Source organism: Notothenia coriiceps, unplaced genomic scaffold, assembly GCF_000735185.1.
Source record: "Notothenia coriiceps isolate Sejong01 unplaced genomic scaffold, NC01 NC01_scaffold00003922, whole genome shotgun sequence".
In the NCBI taxonomy this organism is placed as follows: Eukaryota; Metazoa; Chordata; class Actinopteri; order Perciformes; family Nototheniidae; genus Notothenia; species Notothenia coriiceps.
Window position 1 is genome coordinate 1 of NW_011336623.1, and position 12,133 is coordinate 12,133.

Consider the following 12,133-nt stretch of genomic DNA (forward strand, 5'->3'; position numbering starts at 1 on the left):
CCCCCCCCCCCCTCCTCCTATACCTCATTCACACCAACGGTGTTTCAGGGCCGGTTCGGAGCTGGAGCTTGAAAAGCTTTTGAAACAGGGCTGAAACAGAGGGGATTATGGGATGATGCAATGATCTGTTTGGTGTTTAGAGCCAAACACTTCAGAGACATGTTTTGTATATATCTGAGACCCATAATATATTGATTAAAAACAGTAAAATAGGGGACCTTTTAAAAATACCACTAGAACACTGTAATGTGTGTTTGAAGAGAAATTAGCGTGTCTTTGATGTACAGAATCACACTTTGGATAATTTAATGTTTCAGCAATGACACCATAGATTTTGTGTTAGAACGGTATTTAAATCTTCATTATGATATTTTGCCGTTTCCTTCATTAGCTACGTGCTGAGGAGGATCCTGCGTCGCGCAGTCCGTTATTCCCATGAGAAGCTCGGAGCCCAGAAAGGCTTTTTTGCCACTCTGGTGGATGTGGTGGTCGATTCCCTGGTGAGGTTTTCTATTCTTTCACCTTAATATTGTGCACATATCATGTTTGATCTGTTCTCTACTGTTAAATATTCACTTTGGAGCTTTCTACCATCCTAACACAATACCCTCTCTTCTACATGTCCATCCACAATACACATCATCTCTTCTTCAGGGCAATGCCTTCCCTGAGTTGAAGAAAGATCCTGAAGTGGTGAAGGACATTTATTAACGAGGAGGAGGGTGCACGTTCCTACAAAACCCCTCAGCAGGGGGGCGCCGTATCCTCGACAGGAAGATCATGAGTCTGGGAGAGAACAAGACCATTCCAGGTGAGAGAGTTCAAGTGTACTTTGCCCTTTCCTCTATCCCTTTCTTCCGTTGCTCAGTTTTTGGTCTTTTAAACTGATCCGATTTGGTCGTAGTCATTATGGATAGGTTTCTCTTTTTTCACATGTCTGTCTCACCATATATAATGTGTTACATTTTCTTATTCACTATTTTGAACCGCTCAGATTTGCTAAAGGAAAGCGACTATAATTAGAAAAGCCAAAACACTAATAAGAGATCTATCACAAAATAAGTCGTTGAGACAGATTGTTGTCTACCTCAGGGTTTTTACTTGCACTTCTTCTTTGTCCCGAGGCGACAAATTGAAGCTAGTGCTAAAATGCCAGTCTATCCGTGACTTCTCCTACATTTACATACCCTCACATCGAACTCTTTGCTGCTGACTGCATTACTTTGTTGGAATAACATGTTTTCTCTTTGACTCATGGAGTCTTTGAGCATTGTAGCTTCAAACAGTCTCCTGCATATCAATCAGCTTTTGTTTCTCCCTACCAGGTGACACAGCATGGCTGCTATACGACACATACGGCTTCCCTCTGGACCTGACCTCCCTCATCGCAGAGGAGAAAGGCATGGCGGTGGACGTGGCTTCCTTTGAGGAGGAGAAGAAGGCAGCACAGGTGAGGACGCCTGGAGGGCTGATGTTAACTGATTGTTTGAATCTGCCTTAGCTGGGAGGGGAAACTCCACTGAGCAGTGTTTTGTGTCCTCTCCCGTGGGTACACTTGTTCCCCTTGTGTCAGCGTTTTCCAGTATTGCACTGTAAGTCAGAACCAGAAGCGGTGCACCTGCTGTTTTAAATAATCCCTCATTTACTTTACAGCCCTCTGCTTATCCCTTAGTTTTGCAAAGAGATTGATGTATTTTCAAGTTTACTGCAGCCTCAGACTGCTGTCCAACACAACAGTGAAGTGTGTAGACATGCTGTCATTGCAGTCACAGTATCCGTTTTTATATTTCCTAAGTATACCCAATAGAACACAACAGAAAGTCCAAACTTTGTGAAGCTTGTAAAGGTTGTTTTTGGTTGAAGCTATCAGAGTTTTCTACACTGAGGTTTAGTTAAACATAGCTTGAAGAGAATATGAACACAAACTGAACATTAACGCAGCGTCCACACGGCGTGCGTGTCTGAAACTCGACCAACAACCAATCACATGAATCTCCCACCCCGGACACGCAAGCACGCAGTTTGATTGGCTAGAGCTTGGACTGGCATATGTTTTGATTGGCTGACGCTTCCGTCGAAGCTTCAAAAGTTCAACTTTTGAAGCGAGCAAAGCGAAGCGACGCTCCCACAATGTAGTTCGGCCAAGTGTGACGTCACCCCATTCAAAGTGAATGGGAAGAAGCGTTGAAGCTTCAACGCCCCCGCCGTGTGGACGGGCTGTAAAGGCTTTACAAAGATGAGATGTATTCCTGCAGGGATTTAATGCGTTAGATTGTACAGGTGCTCAAAATAAATTGCGTCCCCCCACACAGCGTATATATGTTCTAATATGAACGGTAAAATGGCAAATGGACTTCATTTATAAAACACTGGGGAGGAGGAGAGAAATAGAGTTTTGGAAAGTACACACACTTTTATTTGTAATGTCGTCAGGAGTATTGTTGCTTTGAGAAGAAATGGAGCACATTCATGTAAATAAATTGACTTGTGTTCAATTGTTGTAGAGTTTGGGTGTATAACTGACCAATGACTTTGTGTGTGTAGATAAAGTCCCAGGGTAAGGGGGCAGGAGACGTGGACCACATCATGTTGGACATCTATGCCATTGAAGATCTGAGGAACAAGAACATCCCCGCCACAGACGACTCTTCCAAATACAAATACACGTCTGAGGAAAACGGCAACTACAGTAAGTGGGTTGTATTCTCAAAAGACAGATTTAAAGATCACACGAACGACTGCTAACTCTCTTCCTGTCTGCGTGTCTAGACTTCGAGCAGGCCTCAGCCACGGTGCAGGCTCTGCGCTGCGACCGCGCCTTCTGCGATGAAGTGACCACGGGTCAGGAGTGCGGCGTGCTGCTGGACTCCACTTCCTTCTACGCCGAGCAGGGAGGGCAGACATTCGACGAGGGGTACATGGTTCGAGAGGACGACAGCACAGAGGATGTAAGTGCAATACAAATGAAGAAAACTGAGGCTGTTTGAGAGTTTTGTGAAAACATGAGATTTGGTGCTTGCTTTTTTCACTAAAGCTAATATAGATAGTTGTGCATTTAAAAAGAAATCCAGGTTCTTCCAAAGCTAAAAGTAATTCACCTTTTGTTCATTTTAAATGTATGAGTAATGACAAACACTGCCACTTAGTCAGTGTTTGTTTAAATGGGTTGTGATAGCTGCAGGCAGTAAGACCATGATGTAAGTTGGAAATATCCGCATGTGGACAGGAGAACAGATGAAAGATTGCAAATAGTCTCACAAGTAAGACCCTTGATGCCGTGAAAACACTTTCATTTCACAGTTGTCAAAAAACATTTCAAACCCATTCAAATGTCGGTACTTTGTTTTTTTCTTTTGTATGTCTTGGTATTTTTCTCCAAAACATGCTAAAGGCACTTCTTCTTAATGTATTAGTGTTATGTTCTCTTCTGTATCTGACAACATTTCTTAAAAAACGTCAGAATCTGAAGCATGGGTCTTCAAAATGTATTTAAAATTGATAAAACAAACACACCATCTATCACTTTGTAACTAAACTAACGGGACTTCTGAAATGTCTTATCTGTTTTCTGCGGAACAGAAACAATTCCGAACATTTTGCTTATCCGTCTTTTTTCCTGTCTTGGCAGCGGATGGAGTTCACTGTGAAGAACACGCAGGTTCGAGGAGGTTATGTTCTCCATCTGGGGACGGTCTACGGCACTCTGAAGGTCGGAGACCGCGTCACCTTACGCCTCGATGAGGTGAGAACATAACTCAGTATTTGAAATCTATTATCAACACTTGGGTAACAGTTGGGTAAAACTATATAAAGAACATCATTAATGTATGCTTAATTCATAGTTGCCAATTTTATTGCAAGTAATGCTATTTACTTTTAAGGTTATTTTATGAGTTAAATATTAGACACATTTTATATTCCATAACCAATTGTTTTTAATGATAACCAAATATTTGTAATCATTACGTAGATTGACACTTAATTAATGGTTAAAGTTGATTTGTAAGCGGTCAATAAACATTATTATATAGAATAAATAAATACATACATGTATTTAGAGAAAATCAAATGATTGCTTTCACAAACAATTTCTAAAAAAAATTCAAACCATTGGCTAATCACTAATATATGCTTAATATAGTATATTTAATGCTATAATTTGTGCAACCATAAACTGATAATAGTTCACTTATACAAATTGAATAATTCTTTTTTTATTGTCTTATCAGCTATGATTCAATATATATATATATATATATATATATATATATAATAAAATAACATCAATTAGAGCATGACTAATAAACATTATTTGTTATCCTTTTTATTGTTTTTTAACATTACAATAACTATTAACTCAAATCAATTTACAAAGTAATAATGATTGTTATTATAAAGTGTTACCTAGAGTAGTTTATTCCACTTTTTTAGCATCTGTATCAGATCTGTTTATCTGACACGTATTTGCTCATATACTTTCTCCAGGCTCGTCGTAGGCCAATCATGAGCAACCACACCGCCACACACATCCTGAACTTCGCCCTGCGGGGGGTTCTGGGGGAGGCAGACCAGAGGGGCTCCTCTGTGGCCCCCGACCGTCTGCGCTTTGATTTCACTGCTAAAGGCGCCCTGAGCACGGGGGAGGTCCGCCGGACGGAGGAGATCGCTTGTGCTATCATAAAAGATGCAAAGGTTAGTGGGAACATTCACATGTATTTTTTCAAATGATTCTGATGCATCAGTGACAATTCTATCCAACATCCTCTGCTAAAACCTACACAGAATAAAGGCTTCAAGGTGTCCTATCATGCAAAATGTACTTTTTGATGTCTTTTATACATATGTGTCCCCGGTGTGTCAGGGAACTCACCAAGTGTCAGAAAACAAAACATTCTCTCTTTTCCTCCGTACCCAAATCTCTAAAAACGGGGGTACAACGGAGCTGATCCAGATTTGCCGCCGATATGACGCAATATCAAAAATATTGGCTGGCTTTACGCCAACGGCCCTATCAGACACCTGTACTGGAGAGTATCTGTAAAAGGAAATAAAAGAAGGAACTCACCTTCTAGTAAACCCGCAAGAAAAGAAGCATTTGAGCTCCATACTGTTTCAGAAATAATCCTTGAAGTGGTTTGGAACATGATATGGCGTTTCATCACGGCAGCATTTAGCTGCATCTGAGCAGAGCAGACAGCCTGCTCGTCACAGAACTCACAGTGTGCCAGCTGCTCAAAAGGGGGCGGGGCCAGTAGAGAATCAGCCATTCTCTAACGGGGCTGAAATAGAGGGATATGAGGGATGTCTAAAATGCATGATCTGTTTGGTATTTTGAGCAAAACATGTCATAGACATGTTTTTTTTATGTCTGATACCCATAATATATGTCAGAAATAGCATGATCGGAGCTCTTTAATGTCTCCTTAATAAGGTGATGAGGGACTGAACCAACCTTTAACCCTGATTATAATAATGATTCTAAATATTACACTTTGCTTTCTCCAGCCAGTTTACGCCATGGATGCCCCACTAGCAAAAGCCAAGGCTATCCAGGGTCTGCGCGCCGTCTTCGATGAGACGTACCCCGACCCGGTCCGAGTCGTGTCCATTGGCATCCCCGTGGAGGAGCTGCTGGAGAACCCCGAGAGCACCGCTGGTGCTCTCACATCCATCGAGTTTTGTGGTGGAACGTGAGTGAAATGCTTTACTTTTTCATGGCTGTCTTGCATTTCTTATGCTGACTTGTGACAGGGATGCAAACCACATGCTCCATAACGTTCATCATGATGCTGTCAGTTGAATATGTTTCTGAAGCTTGGTAAATTAGCAGAACAAGACCACAGTTTTAACCTGTTAGCGATTTTGCTACATGAGCTGCTGCTTTGATTGTGAATTCACGGTTACGTCTATGGCATTGCTGATTAATGATACGGCGCATGTTCCACTCCAAACCTGCAGTTTTTAAAGAAATGTCTGTGTCTGCATGAAGCCAACAGTTCTCCCAAGTGTCTGACAAAGTGGAAATGTAATCTGTGGGTTTTTACTGTGAAACAGCCACGTGCAGTCGGAGCCTGGAATAGTTTGTAGAGCTACATTTTTTTGCTGCTGTTTTTTGTAATGTCCTCCTTTCCCCTAACCGCTCTCCTTATTATCTGCCTCCCACAGTTGTGTAACACTGTCGGTAACGTGCTGTTGGTTTCTCTTATCCAAAGCCATCTGCGGAACTCGGGTCACGCCGCGCCGTTTGTCATCGTCTCAGAGGAGGCCATTGCTAAGGGCATCCGCCGCATTGTTGCTGTGACAGGAACAGAGGCCCAGAAGGTCAGAACACACACACACACACACACACACACACACACACACACACACACACACACACACACACACACAGACACACACACACACCAGGGTTTCCGCGGGGTCTTAAAAAGTCTTACATTTGATCATCTGAAATTAAGGCCTTATAAAGGTCTTAAATATGACCAAAAAAATAAGAAAGGTCTTAAATATGATTTAGAAGGTCTTAAAAATGATCGGATTTGAAAGGTACTTCTGTGTTGCGATCGCGTGTAAAATGTGTTTTGGGGAAAATGTCCCGGCTGCAAAGTAACCAGTACAGTAAGAGCCTTTCAGTTCCCCCCAACAATTTGTATTGAACTAAATCAACATGGAACCAGTATCACTAACTTTGTTTCCCCCGGCCCCTTATCGGAGAACACCTAGCTAGTAACCTAGCAACCAAGCTTCAGCTAGCGGCAGTCAGAAACTCATGTCTCTTCGAATCTACTTACAAATAAATATGGGGAAGTGTAAATTCAACCGTATTTGGTTGGAAAACATCGAATTTAGTGCTTGGTTGAAACCAGTGGAGGGGAACGTGTGTGAAGCCCGCTGCACCTTTTGCAAAAGAAATCAGCGTTTGTTTTGCTAATGTAGCGTTAGCTAGTTTAGCGTTAGCCAGTGCAGCAGCTCCCGCAACAACATCGGGGGACCTCCGGGCGACGTTTGGGTCTACGTCAACCCTAAAAGCGGAGGTGCAGTAGACGCTAAATACCGTAGTTAAACACCAATCATACAAAAGCAATGATGAAAGATTGTAGCCAAGGCAGCAGAGCTCTGAATATAGCTCTTGTTACTCTCACACACACACACACACACACACACACACACACACACACACACTACACACACACACACACACACACACACACACACACACACACAGAGATATATATGCAAACACACACACACACACACACACACACACACACACGCACACACACACACACACACACACACACACACACACACACACACACACACACATATATATACAAACACACACACACACACACACACACACACACACACACACACACAGAGAGAGATGCACACAAACGTATGCACTTGCTTTAAGCTTTATGCCCATCTGACACAACCACCCTACCTCTACTTGCATAGAAAATAATTTAGAAAGCATTTTAAAGAAGCTAAATTTGTTCTCCTACAGTTTATGTCTAACTTAGGGCCGTGTTGGTGGTTTTCTTGCTGCCTTTTGACTGAAAACCCTAACTAGATCTCAGTCTTAGGGACTAGATATTTGAATTTGGTCCCTGGTGAGAAAGCCCAGGGATGAAACTTTAATGAAGCTTGTTTTTGTCTTATGCTGAACTTGGAGCTACATCTAGAATTTCTCCCCTCTCTCTCTTGGCCTGAGGACAAATTCATCTTTACTATTTTTAGACAACAATTGCTGTTTGATCCTCCTCTTTTCTTCTTTCCTCTTGCTTCCACGGCTCTTCTTCCTTTTTTCCTTCTTCCCTAATGTCTCCCTTCTAGGGATGGGTATCGTTAAGGTTTTAACGGTACTACTACTTTTATCGATACCGCTTATCGATCCGGCCTTTTAACGGTACTCTTATCGGTTCTTTTGGAGAAAAAAATAAGGTAAACTAACTAAACAAATTGTGAAGAAAACTAACATTGCTTTTTATTTAAATTAAATACATAATATTTCACATCAGAAAAAACAACAGTGTTTGGGGCTACAGAGCTACCAGAAAGACAGTCGAACCCGGTGCATTCCTCCGTCTGAATGTGGTGCACTTTTGCTAAATGTTTCGACAAACTGTTCGTGTTACCGCCCTTACATGCTAAACTCTTATTGCACTTTTGGTAACGAGCATTGTCCACATCGAGACGGGTAAAGTTTAACCACACCTCGGAGCGCGTTCTCTCCGCCATCTCCGCAGTGTATTGCTGCATGTAGCAGCTGCGTGTGTGTAAACTTCCCCGCCCCCTCGCACACAGACGGGAGAGAGAAATCTCTCGTCTGGATTGGAAAGATCAAAAATACTCAGAATAATCATAGACGCATTTTGCAGTCTTTTTGCGAAACTTTAAAAAACTTTTAAAACTTAGAAACTGAGTTGGCGACACTAAAACTGCAATATAATGTTTGTGTAGCAATAATACATATGACATACATTTTTTACATGTCTCCAGACCGATAACGTCGGAGCTTAACGGTACCAGGGTCTTTAATAATTCAGCCCCGGGGCCCGTTTAATACCGGGGCTCGGTACCCATCCCTACTCCCTGATCACTCCTGCTCCACTGCTCATGCTGCCTCTGTCTCACATCCATCAGGCTCAGAGGAAAGCTGACTCCCTGCTCCAGTCTCTGTCCGCACTGGGAGAAAAGGTGAAGCAGCAGACGGACCCCAACAAGGACATCCAGAAAGACATCGCCGACATGACGGAGGTAAATAGCATCTTTGTGCTCAGAAGCCTCCAGTGCAGCTCTGTGAGACGGTACCAACACGTGCGTCCTCTCTGCAGTTGATAGGCACTGCGGTGATCTCCCAGTGGAAGAAGGACGAGATGAGGGAATCCCTGAAGGGCCTGAAGAAGACCATGGATGACTTGGACCGCAACTACAAGGCTGACATCCAGAAGAGAGTCCTGGAAAAGACCAAGGAGGTGATCGAAAGTAGCCCCAACCAAGCGCTGCTCGTCATGGAGATGGAGACCGGGGCCTCAGCTAAGGTAACCAAGAACTGTTAACAGAAGTCCACTGAAAGAATGTAACTGAATACCAAACAAAGCCATTTCTACCTTTTTTGTATTCTTCTAATTCACTCATCAGCGTTAAATACAACTTTGTCCAAGTAGAAGAAAAGGAAATCTATAATTCAAACTCCCAAAAACTACAGACCGTATTAAATTCCAGTTTATCTCTGCAGTGTTGCACTTTTCTCAGACCGTCTCTTAACTTGTCTCATTGTGTTATTGCCATGGGACTAAATCAGCTCTGTGGCCCATTAGTTCTGACCTTGAGACATCAATAGTGTTGATTAGGAGACTTTATCTCGCTGTCCCTACTCTTCCCCTCTTTCCTATCTGACTTTTTTCTTTCCTCCTTATATTTCTCCTTCTCTCAGGCCCTGAACGAGTCCCTGAAGCTGCTGAAGTCGCAATCTCCTCAGACCGCTGCGATGCTCTTCACTGTAGACCCGGAAGCCGGCAAGATCACCTGCCTGTGTCAAGTCCCACAGGTACATGTCCACTCACTCAGTCTCATGCTGACGGCCATTCAGTGCCATGTCTTAAAGGGGCGGTACACCCCAATATAACAAACAATTTTTTTTTACTCTTCACTGTAGTCAGGAGTGTCAGAATACACTGATATTGACAATAATCGTGATACTTATACAAATAAAATCTTGATTTATAGGTAAATCAATGATGGTAATATTGTGTAAATAATCCAGCCCTTAAATAATGTTCTTTTTTGTTTTCTCTTAGTCTCTCTATCCCTAATTACATTTCCAAAAAGAGGCTAAATAAACAGTTAGAAATGAATTTTACTGTTAGAATTTTTATTATTTCCCTTTTCTTCTATAAATAAATGCAATATTTACTACACAATTATCTTGACAAAAGGATTCATGGCACTGCCTGGGGGTTCTCAAAGCGCCAAAAAAATCACCTCCGCTGTAATGTTTACATCTTGTGCTGTTACAACCTCGAGCCTCTTCTCCATTGCTAGATGCACGCTTCGTTCAATGCAGTGACAGGGTAGAAAGCACATAGTTGAACTGCTCTCAACAAGGTCTGTTGAGTTGAGACATTGCTGATTACTTTTTCAATTGTATTTTTGAGGCTATGGCCGTTGTTGCCAAGACGCAACACACACCAACATAATCTAGATTGATTAACAGCACTACATATAAACGGATAAGTAGGTATTTGTAATTTTGGGGTGAATTATCCCTGTTCAAACTAATTAACCCTAAACCTTCCTTCTCTCTTCAGGATGTGGCTAAACGCGGTCTCAAGGCCAGCGAGTGGGTTCAGGAGTTGTGCCCCCTGCTGGACGGCAAAGGAGGCGGCAAGGACATGTCCGCTCAGGCCACGGGCAAGAACACACAGTGCATGCAGGAGGCGCTGCAGATGGCCAACCAGTTTGCACAGCTTAAACTGGGAGAGAACTAAGAGGAGAGAGGGGGCTGTGTGGCAGGTGGGGAGAGGAGATTTAGGTTGCAAATATAGTTCGAGTAGTGAAGGGGAAATAAGGTAACTGTCTAGTCTTAACTGAGTTAGAAATCACCACACATCGTCCTTTCCTTGGTCCATTTCCTCTCCTTTTTTCTTCTCCCTTTTGAAGAAGTAAACAATAACCTTTTATTTAATTCAATCCCCAAAAGCCCAATTGGTTTTGGCTGCTTTAAACTGCAAATAAACTTAACTCTTAGCCTTGGAAAGAGAAGTAAATAAGTCAGCCCAGCTCTAAAAGGATTTAGGCACTGTATGTCCTTTGATCTGTAAACAGTGGCTCCGTCCATCGGTGAGAGCAGAAGCCTGAGCTCTCCCCTGTGGTTGGTTGCACTAGAGTTGTTCACCCACTAGCTGTAACATAGTCTTGCTTTTCGAATAACAAGCCATTATCTGACGTGTAAGAAGACATGGGGTTTATTGTAGTAAAACATATTTCATTAACTGTATAAAATAATCATCAACGTGTCAAATCATTCATCTGTGTAACTTAATTTCGCTCAAGAATACGTCGAATGCAAAATGTCTTTTAGCTGTTTCATGTCAGAAGTGTCATGTTATGGGAATGGAATAAAAACAACTGGTTATGCTACATGTCTGCCTCTCTCCTTTATGTGTGATGATGACATCATAGTGATTCATTTCAGGAGGAAAGTCAACTTTACGCTGAACATCAACTATCAATTACACCACAAGGTTAGACGGATCATTCGATGTGGATCACTGAACAAAAATGATTTGAGTTTCTCGCAGCATCTATTATTAATGCTGTCAGTTTAAATAAGAAGGAATATTGTGTACCTTGTTCAGGCCCAAATTAATGAAATCCTGAAAAAAAGGGCTCCTTGTCCTGTCACATCCAGGCTTATTAGGATACAGTATATCTGAGTATTTCCACCAGAAATACAATTTTTTACTTCACTGCAGAACAGACTTTTACAAAAAAAAAAACCTGGTCTAGCAGGAACCCAAAATTAAACTATGAAACTGGAAATGAGAATGTTATTTTTAACTGGATAGCAAACAATTGCCTATTTTCGGTCCTCACAAACTCAACATCAGACTTCCACCTAACGTTTCATGAAGCTTTATTTGTTCAATAGCATAAGATGCAAAGAGTTTGATCACATATGACGATGTTTCGATGGAGTAATTGCAGGTGTGCTTCCTTGTTCAAAAGGTAGTCCTTCTCAAGAACAGGACATTAAGGCCTGGCAGAAAGAAGCCGCCCACGTGGAAAGATTTCACTTCCAAACTCTAAATCCCTACAGTATCTGTTTCATATGAGCCACCAATGTTTTGCTGGCATGGCAGATGTATAATCTAAACAGCATTTAGTCCTACTTCATAATTGATAGAGGGTACTAGCACTTTAGCTGACAGAGGTATGAGTGTTAGCTTTACAATCCACAGCAACAGTCTGTTTTGTGCAGTGTGCAGCTCAGTGCTGCTAAGGAGCTGTTCCTGTTCAATGCAGACCAGTGGACTGATGAGGAAAAGCAGCAAGCTGGCAACAGCCCACACTGGCAGTGATATGATCAGTATGTATTTGCTCCTTAAAGCTCTCCAACAGTCGG

At 42.1% G+C, this 12,133-nt stretch overlaps 1 protein-coding gene across 1 annotated transcript; it reads left to right on the plus strand.

The window, feature by feature from the left end:
• Positions 1–391: 391 nt before the first annotated feature.
• aars1 (alanyl-tRNA synthetase 1) lies at positions 392–11,150 on the plus strand (the record flags this gene model as incomplete). The annotated part of the gene is given in 13 exon segments (XM_010766938.1): positions 392–500; positions 655–811; positions 1,326–1,450; positions 2,545–2,689; positions 2,770–2,948; positions 3,629–3,742; positions 4,486–4,692; positions 5,506–5,690; positions 6,213–6,321; positions 8,650–8,763; positions 8,841–9,047; positions 9,443–9,556; positions 10,317–11,150. Coding segments are annotated over 13 exon segments (1,945 nt in total), but the record flags the coding sequence as incomplete, so codon positions are not given.
• Between the last annotated feature and the right edge of the window lie 983 nt (positions 11,151–12,133).